The sequence below is a fragment of the Coloeus monedula genome, assembly GCF_965178545.1.
Source record: "Coloeus monedula genome assembly, chromosome: 9".
Classification (NCBI taxonomy): Eukaryota; Metazoa; Chordata; class Aves; order Passeriformes; family Corvidae; genus Coloeus; species Coloeus monedula.
This window is the reverse complement of record NC_138789.1, coordinates 23749075-23768467: the sequence shown is the minus strand read 5'-3', so window position 1 is coordinate 23768467 and position 19393 is coordinate 23749075. Positions and strand designations below refer to the sequence as shown.

General features: G+C 40.6%; 1 protein-coding gene across 1 annotated transcript; it reads left to right on the top strand.

The window, feature by feature from the left end:
* Positions 1 to 575: 575 nt before the first annotated feature.
* On the top strand, positions 576 to 18637 carry STIL (STIL centriolar assembly protein). The gene is made up of 16 exons (XM_082287523.1): positions 576 to 598; positions 1653 to 1759; positions 2088 to 2203; positions 2313 to 2500; positions 3467 to 3714; positions 4557 to 4640; positions 4755 to 4841; positions 6487 to 6634; positions 7741 to 7850; positions 8642 to 8756; positions 9557 to 10606; positions 11906 to 12071; positions 12822 to 13047; positions 14900 to 15092; positions 15712 to 15965; positions 17810 to 18637. Exons 2-16 carry the CDS (start codon positions 1668 to 1670, stop codon positions 18621 to 18623), a joined length of 3891 nt encoding a protein of 1296 aa, XP_082143649.1. The 5' UTR covers positions 576 to 598; positions 1653 to 1667; the 3' UTR covers positions 18624 to 18637.
* Positions 18638 to 19393: the final 756 nt, after the last annotated feature.

Here is a 19393-nt window from a genome sequence, read left to right as displayed (position 1 = left end):
GGCGGCGGCGGCGGCTCTGCCGGGATTCACGGCCCCGGACCCCGGCTGGAAGGCCAAGGCCGGCGCGGCGCTCCAGCGGGAGCGGGCGTGTCCGTTCACAGCTCACCCCGCCACAGCCCTTCCCGGCACGGCCGGGCCCGGGCGAGCGGCGGCGCCCCCGCTGCCATGGCAACGCCGCCGCATCGCCGCACTGCGCCTGCGCGCTCCCCGCCCACTGGCATTTTTAAACCCCCTGCGCGCGCGCTGGCGGTTGGTTTCCCCGAGGCGCGCTCTGATTGGCCGAGCGGGCCGTTCCCCGCCGCGCGTCGATTGGGCCGCGGCAGGCGGAGGGGGCGGGTTCTGCGCTCTGATTGGCCGGCGCGGAGCGAGGGCCGGCCGGGGCCTCAGAAGGCGCCGGGGCGGGCGGGACGCGGCGGGAGCGGCGGAGTGGGGCTTTGAGCCTGAGGGGCCGTCGGGGCCGTGCCGCTCTCTTCTCACGGCCACCGCCCGGCTGAGCCGGGGGCTGCAGCGGGCAGGCCCCGCGCCCGGGAGAGGGAGAAGAGGAGAGTGCAGAGCTGCGGCCCTGCCCGGACCCCGTTTGGCCCGGCCCAGATCTGAGGTACCGACTCGGCGCCGGGAGGGCCCGCATCGCCCCCAGCCCCGCCGGGCACGCCGCGCCCGGTGCCCCTCTGCGAGTGCGGCTCTGGGTGTAAAGAGCTAGAGAGGCGGGGGGTAGTGGCTTTCAGCTTCGTGTTTGTCAAATGGAAACAGTGGGGTTTTAAAAAAAAATTCCTCTTTTACAGGCTTAAGTTTGAGGATTATATGGGCATTTGGCTATTAATGGGAATTAATTAACTGCCGCTGGAAACACGAGAGGGGCCTGAGTTCCTTAGAGGGCTGCCTTAAAAATAAAGGTCTTTTCTGGCAAGTGGAAATGCAGAGGAAGCACCTTTGCTTGGCAAAGTTTCATGCTTGAGATAACTACAAAGAGACTTCTTGCTTATTTGTTAAAAGGTATTGAGGTGTTTGCCAAATTATATGGGCTGTCAATTGTTTTGTAAATTACTTTGTTTAGGCACCTCAAAAAAATCTAATCCCGCTCGTGTAAATAAGTTAACGTGATTACATGCTGATATCTTCAGGGCTCTTTGAAGTCTGACTGCAAGTTTTGCACTGTATTATTTGAGTTAAGCCAGAGCTTTATTTCAGAAGTCTTCAAATTTTAAGTGGTTTGAATGCTCACTTGAAATCCCAAGACTGAAACAGGGCTTTAGGAAGCTGATCTAGTGTTACATTTGCTAAATCAGTTTTTGTGTGCCATGGGAGTTTCTAATTAGTGATAACTCTTTTTTTCCCTAAACTATATTCAGAGCAGCTTTTCCTTAAGCTTTGTCTGCAAACTTGTATTTTGGCCTACACATCTTCCAAGGTTCCACAAAGAAACTGTCAGGTGGACAATAAAAGTTTTGTGTTGACTTCGTAACTCTGACAACTTTGTTGGACAAAGTTTCTGCTTTGTTGGCCTGGACTTGAAACAAAAAAAGTACTAACATTTTATGTATCCTGAGCTTGGTTTTCTTACTGTGTCGTGCTTTTGTTCCTTCTTTTAAACGTTGTAAGATAACTATGTACCCTAATCCATTTTTTTTTTTAAATCTCTGTGATCTTCCCAGATTTTTCCCAGAAGGATGGTCCCTTTCAGTTTCCCTCTGTCCAAGTGTGCACTTTGGGACCCAGTCCCCATGGGTGATGTCATTGGCGCACACATCACGTATTACAGGTATCAGTAACCTTTTTGGGGAAGCTAAAGGTTAAAATAAATTATGGACTATGTGATGCAAAGCCTCATTTTATCCTTTGATTCTGCTGCATGACAAGGCCCAAAGGAAGAGGAAGCAGTGTGTTTGCTATAAGCATATAGGGATTTTCATTGGAAAGATTTGAGTTTCCTTTGCTTTGTGTAACACAGTCCAGTGGCTTGACGATGCATCAGTCTAAAGTAACTTAAAATTTCTTTCCATTTTCTTCCCATATGGATAAATGATACTTTTTAAAAGCAAGCATTAAAAAGATTTTATGACTTAAACTTGCTTATTGTCTCTTTTTAGAAACCCCAAACTGTCTGTGGTGGAGAAAACCTTGCGGCTTGCCTATCGCCATGCTAAGCAGAATGAAAAGAAATCATTTTCCTGTTTTTTGCTTGGGACCTTGGCAGTAGATGAAGGTAATTCTAAACGTGAGGTAGACAGGCAATATTGTTTGGTTGGTTAAGCTGTCATTAAGGAGCCTGAGTTGTTGCCCTTGGACTCTAACTTTATTTATTTATTTTGAAGATGGGGAAGGCATAACGCTAACAATAGACCGCTTTGATCCTGGCCGAGAGGTTGCTGGTGGATCGGGCAAAATTCCAACTGCATCCCTTCCTGGAGAGTTTTTGATTCCATGTACAGTTAATGCCTGGGGACCTTGTTCAGATAATATTACAGTGCACAGTCCTGAAGATATCAGCTTGGCTTTCAAGGTAAGCAGCTCTTAGGAACTTTTGGGTCTCTTAAACAGGGAACTGTCTGCTAGGCAGGATGCTGGACTATGCACAGGGCTTGATTTCCAGCACAGCAAGGGTATGGCTGAAGCAAGACTATGTAATTGTGTGAAATGAGCTGCTTGAGTGTCATTGCAAAGTGTATTGGAAACTGTTGAAATCAGTTAGACCTCACAGGTGTTTAAGGATCACACAGTCTTTAATCTTGGATTAAAATCTTGCTGATTGGCCAAAGTTTTTCAGCTGGTCTAACCAGCAAAACAAAAGTAATAGCAGCAGAGTTACTTTAAGAAGAGAAAACAGCTTTTTTTCTTTTTTTCCTCAAAACTGTCATTCATGAGTTGCAGTATTTGGGCAGTTGTTGCTGAAGTGTTGCTAGGCAAGTGACTCACCCAAAATGTGTAAAGCTCTGTGTAGCTTAGCAGCCATAGCTGAATTGTGTGCCTGTTGCTTCTGTGCTGTAGACAAGTAATCTAGTAAATACACTTTCTATTCATGTAAACTTTTCCCTGTAGCTGTTGTAGTGTGTAGTGTTTTATAATACAAATTAAGGTTGCTTCACATATGAGCTTTCTCATGATGATACATCCAGATGTTAAATTACAAATTTCTTGAATGCAAGAAAGAAAACCTTGACAAATCAGTTTGAGCCTTTTAGTTGTCTGCTGTTGTATTAATTTTTATATAATTTGGGTAACCCCAGGTTTTCTAATATATCATAAAACAGTGCTAAGCTGTGTGTAGCTAATTTTCAAGTGTATTCTGCGTCATTCATTATATTCAGTAGAGCAGTGAGCTTTGGAGACCTGGGTTAATGGCTTTTTGTATAGTACCTATGGCAATAGTAGCTGTGATGAATAATTTGAGTTCCTAGTGTAATACATCTTGAATCACGGTAATCATGTGAAAATAATTTAGTGTATTTTTTTTTTGTCTTACTTCTAGGGTCTGCAGCAGAGTCTGTGCAGTAAAGAATCTCTGGATCTTTCTAAACTGCTCACTCTTAGAGCTCACATTGTTTTCACAGAAAATCTGGATAACCTGCATTTTAATTTTCGCTGGGCTTCTCTTACTGTGGCGAATATTTTGGAATACACTCCTGTGAAGTCTGTCCCAATTATTCCAACAGCTCTAGCAAGAAATTTGAACAGTCCTATGAATATTGCACAAGTTCAAGGAACTTACAAATGTGGGTGAGTAACGGGTGGTGCTAAAACTGTCCAAGTTGCCTGTCAGTTTGTTGCCTTTCCTAAAGGAGGTAGGTAGGAGAGATCTTAACTTTACTTTGCTTTTTTAGTAAAATAACTGGCATAAAAATAACATGTTTTCTGGCCTTGGAACTATATTAGAAGTTATGAACAAGAAACAGGAAATGGGGTGGAGCAAAAGCATTAACTGGTTCAGTAGGAGTTCTTGCTTTTGGCTTCAGTGAAAGGATCTTCCTGCTGGGGCAGGGGAGCACACCTCTAGTCAACATAATAAATATGAACAGCTTCCAGCTTTTTAAGCAACATCAGTGCTTGCCCTACAATGAAAATCAGATGAATGCAAACCAAAGCTTTTTTTTTTGTTAATTGTGCTTCTGAGATGATATTGGGGAGTCATCATTCTGACTGGTAACTAATTTAGTAGGATGAACTAAGGATAGATCAGGGAAATAATTTGAAGCAACTGAATGTCATTTTATTTGGAGAGGGACTTTACGGATGCCTCTCTGAAGGTTACTTTTCAAATTTAACATGACTTGTATTTCTGGATTTGTTATGAATACTACTTCTGGTATTCACTAAAATACTACAAATAGTACTAAATAAATTTTGTCCTTGATGACCCTTTGATACACAGGGAATTGATGAAAAGCTGGGGAGTTGCTGTAAGTGTGTGGAGTAAGAGTAGTTTTGATTTTTAATTTTTTTTTCTCAAACTTCTTTTCTTACTGTATTTTCTAAACTTGTACTTATCTCTTCAGGATTTTTTTCCCCTGAAAAACTGCCTTCCAAAATACTAAAAAACCCCAACTTTTGCTTTCTTTCAGCTACCTTACTATGGACCAAACACGGAAATTGCTTTTGCTTCTTGAGTCTGATCCCAAGGCTTATGCTCTGCCATTAGTTGGAGTGTAAGTGTTTGTCCAGATTAATACACACATTGATTTGAGATGTATCTGAGGGATTACATAGCAAAAACTTGGCAACAGAATTGTCTCTAATTAGATTTTTTTCCTTATTTCTAGTTGGCTGAGTGGAGTTACTCATATCTGTAGTCCTCAAGTCTGGGCCTGTTGCTTGCGATATTTGTTCAGTTCTTCAATTCAAGAAAGGCAAGTCACTTTTATGGGTAAAACATAGAAGCTATTGGCTGCCTAAAAAAGTATTCCACAGAAATGCATGACAACATGGGCTCTGCTCAAAGATATTTGAGGAAATTCTGTGATTTATAGGTTGTATAGAGGTAAGGCTGTCTGGCTTAAATGTTCTTTTTGGTTTTGGCTTCTGCACAAAAATTTTCTGTGACCGAAGTGTTATAAAGCTGAGCTGATATCTCAAAGTCAGAAGAGGGTAAACATTAATATCATTAAGGTCACTGCATTTTAGTTTAAATAAGAAGCCACAAGCAGGAAACAGTAGTTTAAACAGTGGTGGGGGTTTTGGTTTTGAACTTTTTTAGGGGTATTTTCTTTGAGATAAGTTTTCTTCCTGGTTGTGGCTGACCAACATATTGAAGCATATTGATTTGCAGCCTCTGCTGTCCTGTTATGACTTTCTGTTAAATGTTCAGGTTTTGTAGGCGTGTTTGCATTCTGGGGTATTTTTTCATTGTGACATTAGTGAATAATCATTCCTCATTTTCTACATCTTTTCACTTGTAATATTTGCCAAGTTTTATCTGTATGGAAGCTGAGAGAGAGTTCAGGTATTCCTAGTTTGAAACTGCACCTCAGGTAAATGAGACTTTGAAATAAGCTGTATGCATAAGCACTTCTGATTGACCACACTTGTTTTTAAATTATGAAATACAGCCACGTTTGGTGAACAGATGTGTCTGCAATTACAAAATAGACTTCTTTTCCTGAACAACTGAAATATGTCCAAACACAGATAAGAGACCAATTAGATTATTAGATAGGCAAGTTAGATGCTTGACTCTCATTAACTTTCACTGATTCCATCATGGATTAGGGAGATTTGATGAACCATGCAAACAGCATTAACCTCTGCAGGCTAACTGCCTAATCTGTGCATCATATGTTTTTAACTCTTTAAGCTGTAAGTATAATTTTGAAGTTGTATGAATGTGTTTTTCAAGCATCCTGTTTCTACTGCTTTTTCTGTCACATACATTACTTAATGAAAAAGCAAACAAATAAAAAAATCCCACAAACAAGCATGTTACAAGGGCTATAAAAAGAAAAACTGTTCTGAAAGTAGTTCTACTTTTTCCTGGAAACACACGTTATTGTCATTATCCTTGGACTTGTTTTAAGTGCTGACTGTTTTACTCACTATTCTCAACTTGTAGAAAAAGAGCTTCAATATAATTTTCCTTAAAAAGAAAACCTGTTTGCTAGTGAATATTTTTTGAATGTTTAGGGATAACCAAGTCACTAGGTGTCTTTATAATGCATCTTCAATTAAAAACTAAAATGAAAATAAAACACAGTATCATTCTTACAGATGTTTTCTTCTGTGTTGTGCTTAAGGTCTTCCAGGAATTCATTTAAAGTGCTAAGTGATTGTAAAGGTTTGAAATACAAAGGAGATAATTTATTCCCATTTCTCTACTTTTCTTTGGTTCTTGCATGTGGCTACGGTCATAAATCCATCTGCACTATCTATAGCTCAGCACCACTCAAAATGTGATCCACCAGTTTGCTAAACTGTGTGAAAATTTGCTCACTGTATTGAGAATTTAAGGGCCTCCTTCCTGTTTAAGTTATTTAAAGATGTGGTTTTCTTCTGTTTCAGGGTTTTTTCAGAATCTGGAAGTTTTCTTATTGTGCTTTATTCATTGACACATAAGGAACCAGAGTTTTATGAGTGTGTTCCATGCAGTGGGCAGACTGAGCTGGGGTTTCAGATCCTAACTTGCCATGAAACAGTTCACCTCTTCAAAGTAAGTGTCTTGCTTTCCTACTACATTGTGGTAAAATTTGCCTTAGTCATTATGATGTGACCCAAATGGATCTGCAGTGTTTGAAAATGATGTAGCTCTATAAAGCTGCTTTTTCCTGGTGATTATTGTAAATACAGTTTGTCCCTCAAATTGAGAAATTGCTTCCAAAGTCAGCACTGCTCACTTTTCTAATAGCATTAAGGATCTGTCTTTCAAATGTACTGTGCTGTGTTGTACTTGGTTAGTGTTCCTTCCTGCTAGTGACCTTCTGGCCTTCTGAGCAGAGACTCAGACTTCCTATAGCATTTGTTACTCTGGTGTGCTCTGTGCCCCTTGGCCACATCTGACAGCTGCTCTGGGTGATGCTTGCTGGAGAGCAAAGCTGAGTGTCGTGCTTTGCCTGAAGTTGAATGCGAAAAGGAATTCAATGGTTGCTAATTTCATCAAATTTTATCTTTGTGCAAAGTAACTCTTTGAAAGAATTTGACACCATGTCTGGGAGATGGCTAGTAAGGTTTGAGAAGTTCTAGGAAATCTCAGTTCCTAATGTGTCTTCCTAGGCTTGTGCAGAACCTGAAGCTGAGTTGTTAATTTGCTCAATAAATGCTGCTGTGCTCTGTCAGAGAAGCAGTGAGTGTAACATGTCCTACACAGTTCTCTTCCCAATTGAATTTCCTTGTTTTCAGGGCTGCCTTCTACCTTCAGCCTAGGGACAGCTTAGCTTTCTAAAGATGACAGATCTCTCCACAGAAGCTCACTTCTGTTGTCTCCAGGAGTTGCCCAGCTGTGGTGTGTGAAACAGTACAGGAACGTTTGCTGTTTCCTGTAGTGGTGACAGCCCTGGAGGGAGTATCTGAGCAGTTACAGTGAGGAAGCATCTGCTCATGGCTATAATTAGCCCAACTACTTTACAGAGTAGCAGGGAAACAGTGTTGAACAGAAAGGGAAGTTGCCTGCCTACTTGCAGTGGTGAAAAATTTGAAAGTAGGGGACAGGCAGCAAATAATCACATAAATGTCCTTAAAGCTGTTTCTTTGGAAGTAGTGCCTCAGTGATTGAAAGTTTGAAGGTTTCTTGCTTCACAAATATGGAACACTTCATTCCAGAATGTTGAACCATCAGACAAGAATCCTATCCAGTTTGAGTTGAGTGCAGAAAACCAAAATGCAGAAACTGAGTTCTTCAGCAGAATTTGCAAGAAACTACCAATCAAAAGGTAAATCTTTCAGATGCCATTTATATGCAAAAATGAAGTATTTATTGGATGAAGTTTTTGCTCTGTTCTGTGCTATGGGTCAGTTTAGCTGTACATACATTTTCTTGCATTAAAATCTGTATATGTGCTTTTTATTATTCCTAGAGTTAATAGTTTTCAAGTAAGATGACTGTATTCCAAGAAAAACTACTTGGTACTGGTGGTTGTAATTTATACAATGGATGTTTCTAAAAAGCCTTCCTCACTGATGAGGCTTAGTTCACTGTATTAAGCTTTAAGTGAGATCTGTCCTTTGAAGCAAATCTCTAATTGAAATCTACTTGAGTTGGTAATTCCTTTTTTCTTCCCACTTTTTGGAGCTTCAAGACCTGGATAGGTTGAACCTCTAGTGATTTTTAAGAACCTCAGTCAAATCCATCAAATTTTTATCTAGAAGATGGCCTTTATTTTCCTTCAAACAATGTTACAATCTTCACTGTAGCACCTCCTATCTTTTAAATATAAATCAGTGCTTTGCTGTTAGAATGTCACTTTAAAGGTGTGTTTGTGTGAGGCTGTGGGGAGAGAGGGTTTTTATCTCCTTGCCCAAAAGCAGTATTTGTATTTTCATCATTTGATCTTAGAACTGTTTGCTGGGTGAACTCCTCAGCTAACCAGGGAGAAGATGGATAGCAACTGCTTCTTGAAAAAATGATGCATTGTAGATGGCACATTGAAAAACATGAAGTTTCGTGTTACTGCTGCCAAATCTGACAAGCAAACATTTTTACTTTGATTTATTTTGGTTTTAGTCCTCCCCAAGGCTCTTCACCCAGCAAACTGTCAGCAAGCGATCACGACTCTGGTGTGGAAGATGAGGATTTATCCCCCAGACCAATTCCAAGTCCTCACCCAGTGAGTCAACAGGTAACTAAACAAGTAATTGTTCTGGGTATCCCAGATGTGATAGAGCAGCAAAACTCATTGTAAGGGAACTGGACAGTGTAAAACTTCTCTCTCAAAGTGCTAGCAGGGGAAAACAGTGAAGAAATGAACCAAAAGTCCCAACTCCTGCTCTAGTTAACCTGCCATTTTTCCAGGATTCTAGATACTTTAATTCCTGTACCAGGCTATGGTTTGGGAACAGAGAGAGTAGTTTCTACTTTAGGAATCTCACTGTTATTGAATGGAAGAGCTGGGGTGTCTTGAGACAGAGACAGCAAGCTCTTCTGGTTTTTTATTGCATTTACCCAAAAGATCTGCTGCTCTGTCCTTTTTCTGCTGAAGTGTGTACAAATACAATAAATACCAGCACTTGTACAGCATTAGGTGTAGAAGGATGTGATAGTTGTGTATAAAATATGTTCTGTTGCCACTGTCTCCTGGGTCTAAGAATAGTGAGAGGGAACTTACAGTCTATTTCTAGAAAGGGAATATCCATATTCTGAAATGTGCTCCTGAATTACATGGAGCATTCATTTGGCAGACGTGGCTGTTGCGCTATATGAAAGCAGTTTTGTCCTTTAAGAATGATCCTAGAGATCTCGCTGCTTTTTCTGTGCCTGGATTCTCCAATCATTTAGGAATGTGTTTAACATGTAGTTGGTTTGGGGCTGATAATCATCATATATTGATTTTAAATGAAAATGTTTTCTTTGAGGAAATCCTGCATTCAAAGAGCAGACAATGTTTTAAGCTATCATACATGTGTGTAATTGTTCCTTCAGGTTACCAGAGTTTTTCCTTCAGTGCCAGAGCTGTCACTTATTTTGGATGGGAGTTTCATAGAATCAGGACAACCATCTAAGCCTGTGGGGACTTCAAATGCTAAAAGTCTATCCACAGGGCCAAATCAACCTATTAGAGAGAAGTGGTGCATGAGATCTACATGTCACCCCAGCCAGCACTCTGAAGACAAGCAGAACTTTCCTGCTAATATGGGAGATCCCTCTTTGAGACGATTACCAAATCCTATAAGCCAGAAAATTCCAGCTTCAATGCCTTGTAGAGGAAATCAAGCTCCACTACAGCAGCAGGTGCAGTGTAAGAAGGCTTGCCCTCAATCAAGAAAAAGTTCGGGATCATCTTCTTCAACCCCTTGTAGTGGGCCTTCCCCAGATACATCTGTGCACCACTCCAGAAAGCCATTGGAAAAACTTGTGTTAAATCCTGAAAGTGTCACACCACAGGGAGAGCCTCCAGTTAGGAGAACATCAATATCTGGTTCCAAGCAGCTTCCTGCTGTCACGCAGCCAGTCCTCCACAACTCTGCTTTGTCACCACAGAGCTGCAGACAACCACCAGACCTGCAGGTGCCAGTTCAAGTGCCACCTTGTTGTCCAGCATGCAGCTGTCAGTGTCCTGCTTCTCTCCAGTATAATCCCATAAACTCATGGCAAGGAATTGGTAAAATGAGCCCCAAATATGGAGTGGAAATCCAATCAGAGATGGCTCAGCAAAATCCTTGTGCAGTTTTCCATCAAAATATCATTTGCCCAAATGTTTGCTGCAACCCAGGATATGCCACAAGCAGCCCTATAAACATGAAATATCCTGGGAAAACAGGAAGCTGTTCTCTTGACAATGGCTTATCACTTGGAGTAAGGATGCCATCAAGTGCAAGCTCCTCGAGTCCACAGTGCTGTGCAGCCCACTCCCCATGCCTGCACACGCCTGCTCCTGCAGCAGGATCAGATAATGGAATGATGGGATTATCTCCAGATGCATACAGGCTTCTTACTGAGCAAGACAGACAACTCAAATTACTTCAAGCTCAGGTTTGTGGAAATGTCAGCTTTCTCCTCTCCCCTCTTAGTGATTATGTTTTGATAGTTCCTCTGCCAAAGGGATTAAATTAACTGTTGTCTATCCATGTTGGAACAAGGGAGCCTGTCGTACCAGCTGCAGTCTGGGCATGGAGAGGGGACTCAGTTAGCTCTACCAACTGGTGTCCCTTAAATAAAAATTACTTGACTCACATCTAATTAGATTTTGCATGTATTTTTATGGTATTTCCATAACATGAAGGTTTATTTTTAGTTGACTGTTTGTAGTGCAAACTGATACATGTTCTATATAAATGCTTTTCTATATACATTCTTGTCTGTGTAAAAAAAAAAAAAAAAAAAAACCTTACTGCATAGGCTATAGGCTTTGGAATTATTGTAAACATACAGATGTAGCACAGAATGTTCTCATATGTTGCTTTTTCCACCTTCAAGCCTGCAGCTCCCTGAGCTGTTGCTTTGAAAACTTAAGTTGTCTGCATCAATTCCTGATTGATCAGGTCTTTGTTGCTGTGCTAGAAAACTGGACTTTGGGAGTCTTGCTGAGTTCTGTTGTCTTACCAGGTTAAGTTTCTTCAAAATACCAACCCTTTGATTCACCTGGTGGCCCCGTATTTTGCAGAGTATGATTGGGGGCTGAAGAGCCTGAGTCTAAATTTTGCTGCTGGTGATGAACAAGACAAACAGGGAAGTTTGCAGTACTTAAACTAGAAAATTACAGCTGGAATATGTTTTTGGTATAGTTCCTGTGTGTAAAATCAAGCTCCCAAAGCATGGCTTGTGCATGAGGGAAACCCCTCCTTAATGCAGCTTTCACTGTTACTATATTTCTCCCTGGAGCTGCAAACTAATTGGTGAACAGGGTGGATGAAAATCCTAGAGAGAAGATTGCTTGGCAACCTTAATTTTATCATTTAATTGCTTAGCTTTGTAATTAATACAAAGTTGGTGCAGGGACAGTTGGCATGTAAGTCAGTTAATAGGCTTTGTATGTGAATGAAAGGGGAGGAACACTTCCAGCAAGTGTGGTGCAAATAGGCTTTACCCAAGTTGTCTTGGTGCTGCCTCTGCCAATGTGCTTAAAGATCTTCTGTGCTAGCTCTGCCAATATCAAAATTGGTGTTTTTATTTATGCTGTGTGCACTGCTGAGAACTGGAAGGTGTTCAGACTGCTGTGGCAGTGCAGCTTGGATTTGAATCCAGATCTTAGCAGAAGCAAATGAATTCACTTTTGCCTGTTACAGCTTATATTTTATTGTCCATATCCTAACTTAGTGATGACTGTTACAGATCCAGCGCTTACTGGAAGCACAGGCTCGCCAGGCGGGTTCCTCGGAGCTGGGAGCCACCAGCCAGGCTGTGCAGCCAGAGAAGCCAGGGGACCTCGTTTCCATGGAAACACAGACCTCACCACAGTCACACAAGAGGGAAAGTGTGAGCGTTGCTGTGAGCACAGGTAACGCTTCATTCTTTTAAAACAGACTGGCTGGCACCACTTTTTCTGGACGTTTCTGTGGTTCGTTTGGACATGGAGGAAATGTTTTGCAGAAATGCTGAAGCTGGGCAAGCATGCACCTAGATCCAAAAGACATCTTAGTTGTTGAGGTGTTATTTGCAAGTTTAGGCTGAAGTTACTTTTGTCTTTGATTGCCATCACTGAAAGAATTATTTTTCTGATAGCTTTAGAAAGGTGTTCTATTTAAAATCGTGTCCTATTGAAGCATAACTACACATCTTTTTCGATTTAATATACTGCTCTGAAAAGTAATAGCTTCTATGCCAAATAGTGTTCCAATAGATATATTATTGATGTTGTTTGTAAATCATGCATGAAGAGGATATTGTATTTGCTTTAAGTTAGGCAAGTTATGCAGCTGTATCTGTACAGCTGCATATTAACATATTGGTTCCTGTTAAATCCATGGAAGTGTTGTGGTTAGTCTGGAGGAAACTTTGAAACAGGCTCAAGGTCAATGCATTAAAATGATTTAATACAACCATTTCTTTTCATCAAGTATGCTTTGGAAAAACTGGGACCTGAATGATGTTTTGGCAACTTCTAGCTGATTTAAACAGTAAATCACTTTCCAAATGGTGAAAGAAACATGAACGGGAGAGAATTATTCCTCTAGCTATACAAAGCCAAAGGGTCTCAGAAGAAAGTAATGACTTTTTCTAAATAGTTATATCTCTAATTTTGTCCTAGGTGCTAGTTTATTTTGGAATACAGCTTCAGAAAAACAAGGCAACTCCATACCACAAGGGAAAAAAGAAGATGGAGAGATTTCCAAGGAGGACATAAACTTTTCAATTAATGCTGAACAAGATGCAAGTAATACAAGTATTGCTTCTTCCTTAAGGGTGGTTGACATGCCCAGCTTTGTAGAGAGTATTCACCTTGTGGAAGAAGGAACTAATCAGCACACTCCCCAGTAAGTAACCAGAAACACACTGTGCTCACATAATGGGCTGAACTGTCTTACATAAGTTACTACTTCTGTAATATTTTTTTCTTCAGGAGTTATAAATAGTCTGACTTCAGTTGTTGTGTTCTCTCTCTTCTTGATTTTTTTATTTATGCTTTGAATTGTACAGCTCACCAAAACACAGTTGCCCTTAGAGTCTGCATTTATCAGTGATGCAGATGTAGCTCCCCTGCCTATCAGCAGCAGCTGATGGCAAAAGCCTTTGACTTGCAAAAGCATGCACTGTGCTGGCAGCATTCCTTTTCTTACCTTGAATCCTGACTGGAAAAGGAGATGCTGCTATAGTCAGTTGTTTTCCTACAGTGGCTTTTCCTTGTCAGCATTCAGAACCCTTCCAGTTCTGGGGGGTTGGGATGAGGAGTTTGATTATGTGGCTGTTCCCTGAGTTTCTCTTTATTTTATGCCTAATTGCTTTGTGTGTGGTGCATGCATGTACTGACTTCACTGCTGTTAATTTAATTATTTTTAAGCTCGGATTCTTTGTAGTGCAGTGACTAATTTCAGACTAATTTGGGAAGTGATTTAAAAAATATTTTTAATTATCTATATGGATGCTATTTCTACATAGGAATAGCTCAACAATTTAGCACTCTAGTGATCTAATACTGTCTAAGTATAAAAAGCCAAAGGAGAGGGAATACCCTTCCAGTTAAATTAGGTTTCTAAAATATTCAAATTGAGAAAAATGATGGTAATTAAGCTATAACTTAACTATTCATAGTCCTTGATTAAAGTACTATCTGCAAACATATACTGCTACCACAAATGTTATGGATTCAGATCAATCTTATGAACATTGTATTAGGACAATGCCATCTTAAGATTCTCTTCAACTTGGATTCATAAACCTGTAAAATAGCTGTAAAGTATCTTATAGTAAGAATGTAGAGCATCACACAGATTTCTTTGAGGAGGAGGAGGGGAACATTTTTGGGAATGATGAATAATTGCTAGTGTAACAGTAGCTGATAACCTACACTGACTATCTGGTTTGTCACGTGGTTTAAATCTTATCGCTTTCAACACAGGCAATTGATCAGTTGAGTTCTGAAATTCCCTTATCTTACACTTGTCTCCTCAGGAGGAACAGGAAGGGGGAGGAGGGTCGCTTAAGGATCTTCTTGGGATGATAGTAGTATTGATATGTCTGGTCTCCAGAGGCTTATGCCATGCACAGACCAACTGAGGGGGGTGCAGAGCATTGTGTTGTAACTCATTCAGAGTATTTACCCTTTTTACCCTTTATAGCTCTTCTTTCACATCTCTCACTGAAAAAGTATTTCAACTAGGTGTTTGTTCTCAGTTTGTGATATTCCGTGTACTTGTAACTGTCTTTGAGAGGTTTTTAAACTGCCACAGGAATCCCATGATAAGTTATGTAGCTTGGTAAAAGCTGCTTTTTGAATGTCATGTGTCAGAGCATACGGAAGGTATTCCTTCCTAAAGGCTTGTAACTTTCCCTTCATCTGGTTTAAGGGTAAGTCATAGTGTGTCACTGGGTTTTGACTACTCAGAGATGCTGTTGCCACTTTGAAATCATCTTTTGAAAACCTGGTCGGGCTGTTGTAGTTGCACACTTGGAGGTGTATTTTCTCAGTCCTCATGACTTTTGAAAGAAAGTGACTGCAGAAAGGAGCAAAGCCTCAAGCAGCAAGCAAACTAAAACCTGTTAGGATCTGTTTGCAGTACTTGATTGTTCTCTTGCTCTGATGTTCATGAAAAAATAAAGTACATGTAGTGGTAATGATGCTTTTGCTGTTTCAAGGAAGTATGTAGCTATCTTGGTGTTCTCTTCCAGAACTGGAAACTTTTCCCAAGCACTTGTTCGTGGTTCATCGTTGGAAGAAAATGTCAGTGTGTCTTTACAGAAAGAGCCATCGGAGGGAGCCAGGAGCCAGGTGGTGGTAACAAGTGAGCAGAGCTCTGAGCCACCCGCCTCGCTGCTGCCTCGGCAGCCCTCAGAGGAGCAGAAGCTTTACCAGGACTTACTGGTAATTCATGCACATTTTATATTCTGCACTGAGTGCAACAGTCAGAACAGCACCCTGCTGAAGTTATGATGTGGTATTGGCATGAATGAAAACTGCGTGTGGTTTTCAGATTCACATTGTGCTCTACAGAAGGCTCCAAGTTTGTGGTTCTTCAATTTTTTTTTTTTAATGTTTAAGTGGTTGTTTTGTAGTTCTCTTTCATGCATACCTGGAGTACTGTCTGTTATCTAATAAATAATAATTCTTTAATTCAAAGTAGCCGCTGATAACTTTCTGAATTAGTGGCCTTTAAAATAACACAGCATTTTACATTCAAGTCCCTTAAAGGGCAGATATTTTAATCTTGAAGAGTATCAGTATGTGATGTGTTTAAATTCAGAAGAGACTCTTATAGAAAGCTTGAAGTGTAAGATGTTCTAGTGTTTGACTACACTGCTGTGAGTTTAAGTGATTGCATCTAAACTGAATCTGAATTTTCATTCTTTAGCAGAATATGCTATTAATCCATCAAGTTGTATTTGAAGTTGTGTAAGAATAAGTCAGGATTTTGGTATTTGACAGCTCCTGTATGTCATGATGTTTTTGCCATGTGGTCTTTTCCCTGCTCCTTTTTCTGTAGGGCCAAGTAAACCACCTCTTGAAGTCCTCAGAAGAGCAAGATCACTTGCCTTTAAAATCAGGATTTGTTAATGGTGATGGTCCTAAGTGTCAGGATATTGATGGTACAGCAGAAGTGGCTTCAGAAACTGACACAGGAGGGGTGGACAAAGAGAGTGTCATTAGTGCCACACTCAAACAGCTGAGGAGTCTTGGAGTGACAGTGGACTCACCTGGCAATATGAAGGAAAATACACACAAAGTGGAGAATGCCAGGTAAAATACTGGTGGTTTCAAATAGTAATGTGTAGATACAAGTGAAAATGAAGATTTGGCTCAATGAGTCAAGAGAAGACTCTTTTCACTGCTGCTGGGATTTGGGTGCAACTTGATCTCCATTTCCTGCAAAATTGAAACGCTGCCTTGTGCTATGGGCATTTCAGATAGGTTTAAGGGCTCTGCTAGCAAAACTCAGATTATTTAAATATAACACAAGTAGCTCTAGCTGTTAGAGCATCTGGTGATTCTTAAAGCATTGTGCATGCAGTAGCATGCAGGTCTCTAGAATAACAAGGAAGCTTTTGGCAGTTCTTTGGTCTGTGTCAAAGTATTCTAGAGAAACTCTGGACTTGGGAGACTGAATGTTAAGCAGCTGTGTGTTTTGTCATTGCTTCTTAACCTTTGTCTTGCGCTTTACCAGAATAGGTGAAATTGTTGTTGTGGCTTTGGTGTCTAATCAAAACTGGTTCTCTCCTAATTGCTTGTTACTGTGGGGACTGTGCCTTGCACAGAGAAAGTGTTGGGGAGGGAAACTCTTGTTGAAACAGAGGAAGGAACAGAGCAGTAACTTCTGGAGGAGGGTTTTTAGGCACAGGAATTTACTTGTGTAGCTGTGTAGGCATAGGCTGACTGCCTGGTACAGCTTCACTTTCATCCTTATTGTCTTCTTGGTCCTAGGATGTAGCTATTATGTAAACAAAAAAATCTAACCACCTCCTAATTAATCTTCTCTTCAGCCATGTGTCAAAAGCTGTTTCCAGTCATACAGTTTCTAACCTCTTTTCTCTCCTTTTTACTTGTATTTTATTGGGTGTTTTTCTGGAGTTTCTGGACTACTTTCCTGGCTGGACAGTCTGTCAGTGTTCTTTTAATGTCAATAACATGCTAATATGTGAGCCCATAAGGCAAAACTGGAACTCTTGGGGTTTTTTTCTTCAAACTTGGGGAGTGGGGTGGAGTTCTTCCTTCTGCCACTTTCAAGACTGATAAACAATTCTGAGAAAAGGTCCACAGCTCAGCAGAGAAGGAAACAACAGTGCAGCTCCATAGCATAATAAGTAGTTGTTGTTCTGAGCCAGTTTATTCTCCCTGGGCAAACTTCAGAATTTGTGCTCAGTGAAATAGGAAGCCTCTTAATATGAGGAGCTTGGGTTTGTGAACTAGTATATGATGTATGAACTAAATGCAGTGGTTTACAACTGTTACTGGTGTACCAGAGCTTGTTCATTCAGTCTTTAAACATTTGAGATAGATATATCTATAGATATATATATAGATATATATATAGATATACAAGAAATTGCTGTATCAGGCAACAGAACAAATGAACATTTCCCATTTGAAGATACTTCAAAAACTAGAACCTTGTAGGCTTCTGGAAACATACTATGTCAGAGTTTCTGTAAAAATCCTGGAATTACCATGCATTGGGAAAGATGTTCTTGGTCTCAGTCACTGGGCTTGTATTTCTAGCTATAAAGTTTGGGTTGGATGGTAGAATTCAGAGTTGTAGGATCAGACACATAATGTCACATTCACTGGTGAGAAAAGACCAAGAGCTCAAATCTGCTTTAAAAGCAAAACCAGCTCTGTAATCTGCTAGAGATGGGTGGCTCTTCATATGAGGGTGCTGTGTATTGAAGGGAATATCATCCATCCTCTGACAGTGTTTGGATACTGTGGGGGTGGGTAGCTGCTTTTCAGTATGTGTAGATAATAAGATCTCAGTCCTGATGGAGCTGTGGTGTTCAGAAGAAAGGAGAAATCAGTACACTGAGCAAAATGGTGAAACTCATGCTTTTCCTGTAATGCTAAGCTAACTTTTTGATGTTTTATTTCAGCATTTTGGCATGCATAAGTCCAGAAGCAGTGGTGCCTGGATTAAATTCCATGTCACTTGCCAGTGTCAGCATGTGTCCCAATGTTGTTGATCTGAGCATGGAAGCAAATGCTATAGCACTCAAATATCTCAGTGAAAATCAGTTATCCCGGCTGTCTCTCAGTCGCTCAAGCCAAAACCCTCCTGCAGATTTCTCCTTCCAAGACATCTTGCAAACAAATATGGACAAGAGCATGGTGGGTCTGAGTTTAATTTCACCCAACAATATGTCTTTTGCAACCAAGAAGTACATGAAGCGATATGGGCTGATACAGGGCAATGACAGCAGTGAAGATGAAGAGGAACTGCAGGCTCAAGATGGCAGTTTTGGCACTGGCAAAAGCATGCCAGATAAAAACTGTACCCCTGTGTTGGACAGCTTCAGCCACCAGGCTCAATTATCCAAAAGAATGGATGGAAGACCTCTCGTTCACCTAAAAAGTCACAGCAGAGAGTTGACTACTAATGCTTCTCCACCAGAATTAAACAGCCCAGGTTTAAGCAATACTACAAATGAAATTTTTCCTCCCAGAACAGATCAAGCAGATGAAAACTCATTTCAGTTCCTAAAGGATTTAAAATCAAAAACCAGATTGTTACCTGGGAGGGTTGAATTCACTGAACAACCTGTCAGGAAAGATGAAGGAGATACTCAGGCCTTCTGTGGAAATCTACATACTCCAACTCTTGAAATGTTAAACCAGTCAAACAGCATAAATTCTGTTGGCACCATTCTTGATGTGAAACAACTCAGGCAATTACCAAAGCTGTTCTGAACATCCCCTGAGATGATTGCAACCACTGCTTCAAATCAGAGGGACCTCTCTGTAAAAGACTACAGGAAACCACAGATTGAGCTGTCTTTGAAGAGGTCACTCTGTTGTAGCAATGTAAAACTTGCAGAACTGAGTTTTCAGCCCAGCTCAGGGACAGCCACCTCAAAGTGCCTGGCTGAGGCAGTGCTGATCAGCATTGGCATATGTGTGCACTTTTGTTTACAGTTAGGTGTGATTTTAAAGCATATTGAAGATGAATCAACCTGAGCCCAAGATGTACTTTTAATATAATTTTAACAGGGTGATTACTTAAGTGTTCTTCTGTTGACTTTTTAAAAACAGACTTTTCCATGTTTGTGCCAACTGTGAGCCACTGATAATGTGTGTGGCAGAGCAGGGGTAAAGGAGCTAAAGCACTAATTTCTAGAAGTTTGTTGAAATGGTTGGATTACTGTGTGGGTGTTGTGTCTGTGGGGAAGGGAAGTATAACTTTGGCTTTACTTTGCATAAAATTATTTTGAATTCAGCCAAAATGGCCCATGTAACTCTCTGTATCATGAAATCTTTGAAGGAAAGGGGGGAAAGCTGGCACTTTTAAAACTTTTGTGATTGTTTTTTTCACCTCTGTGTTTTCTATTTATTTAAAATTACATACTGCTCATAAAGGTCAAAGGTTCCATTAAAAAAAATTAATCTTTAGTTGTCTAATGCTGCCTTTATTTAAGACACATGTGGCTTCCCAGTCCTTGTTAGAATGGTTAACCTGAATT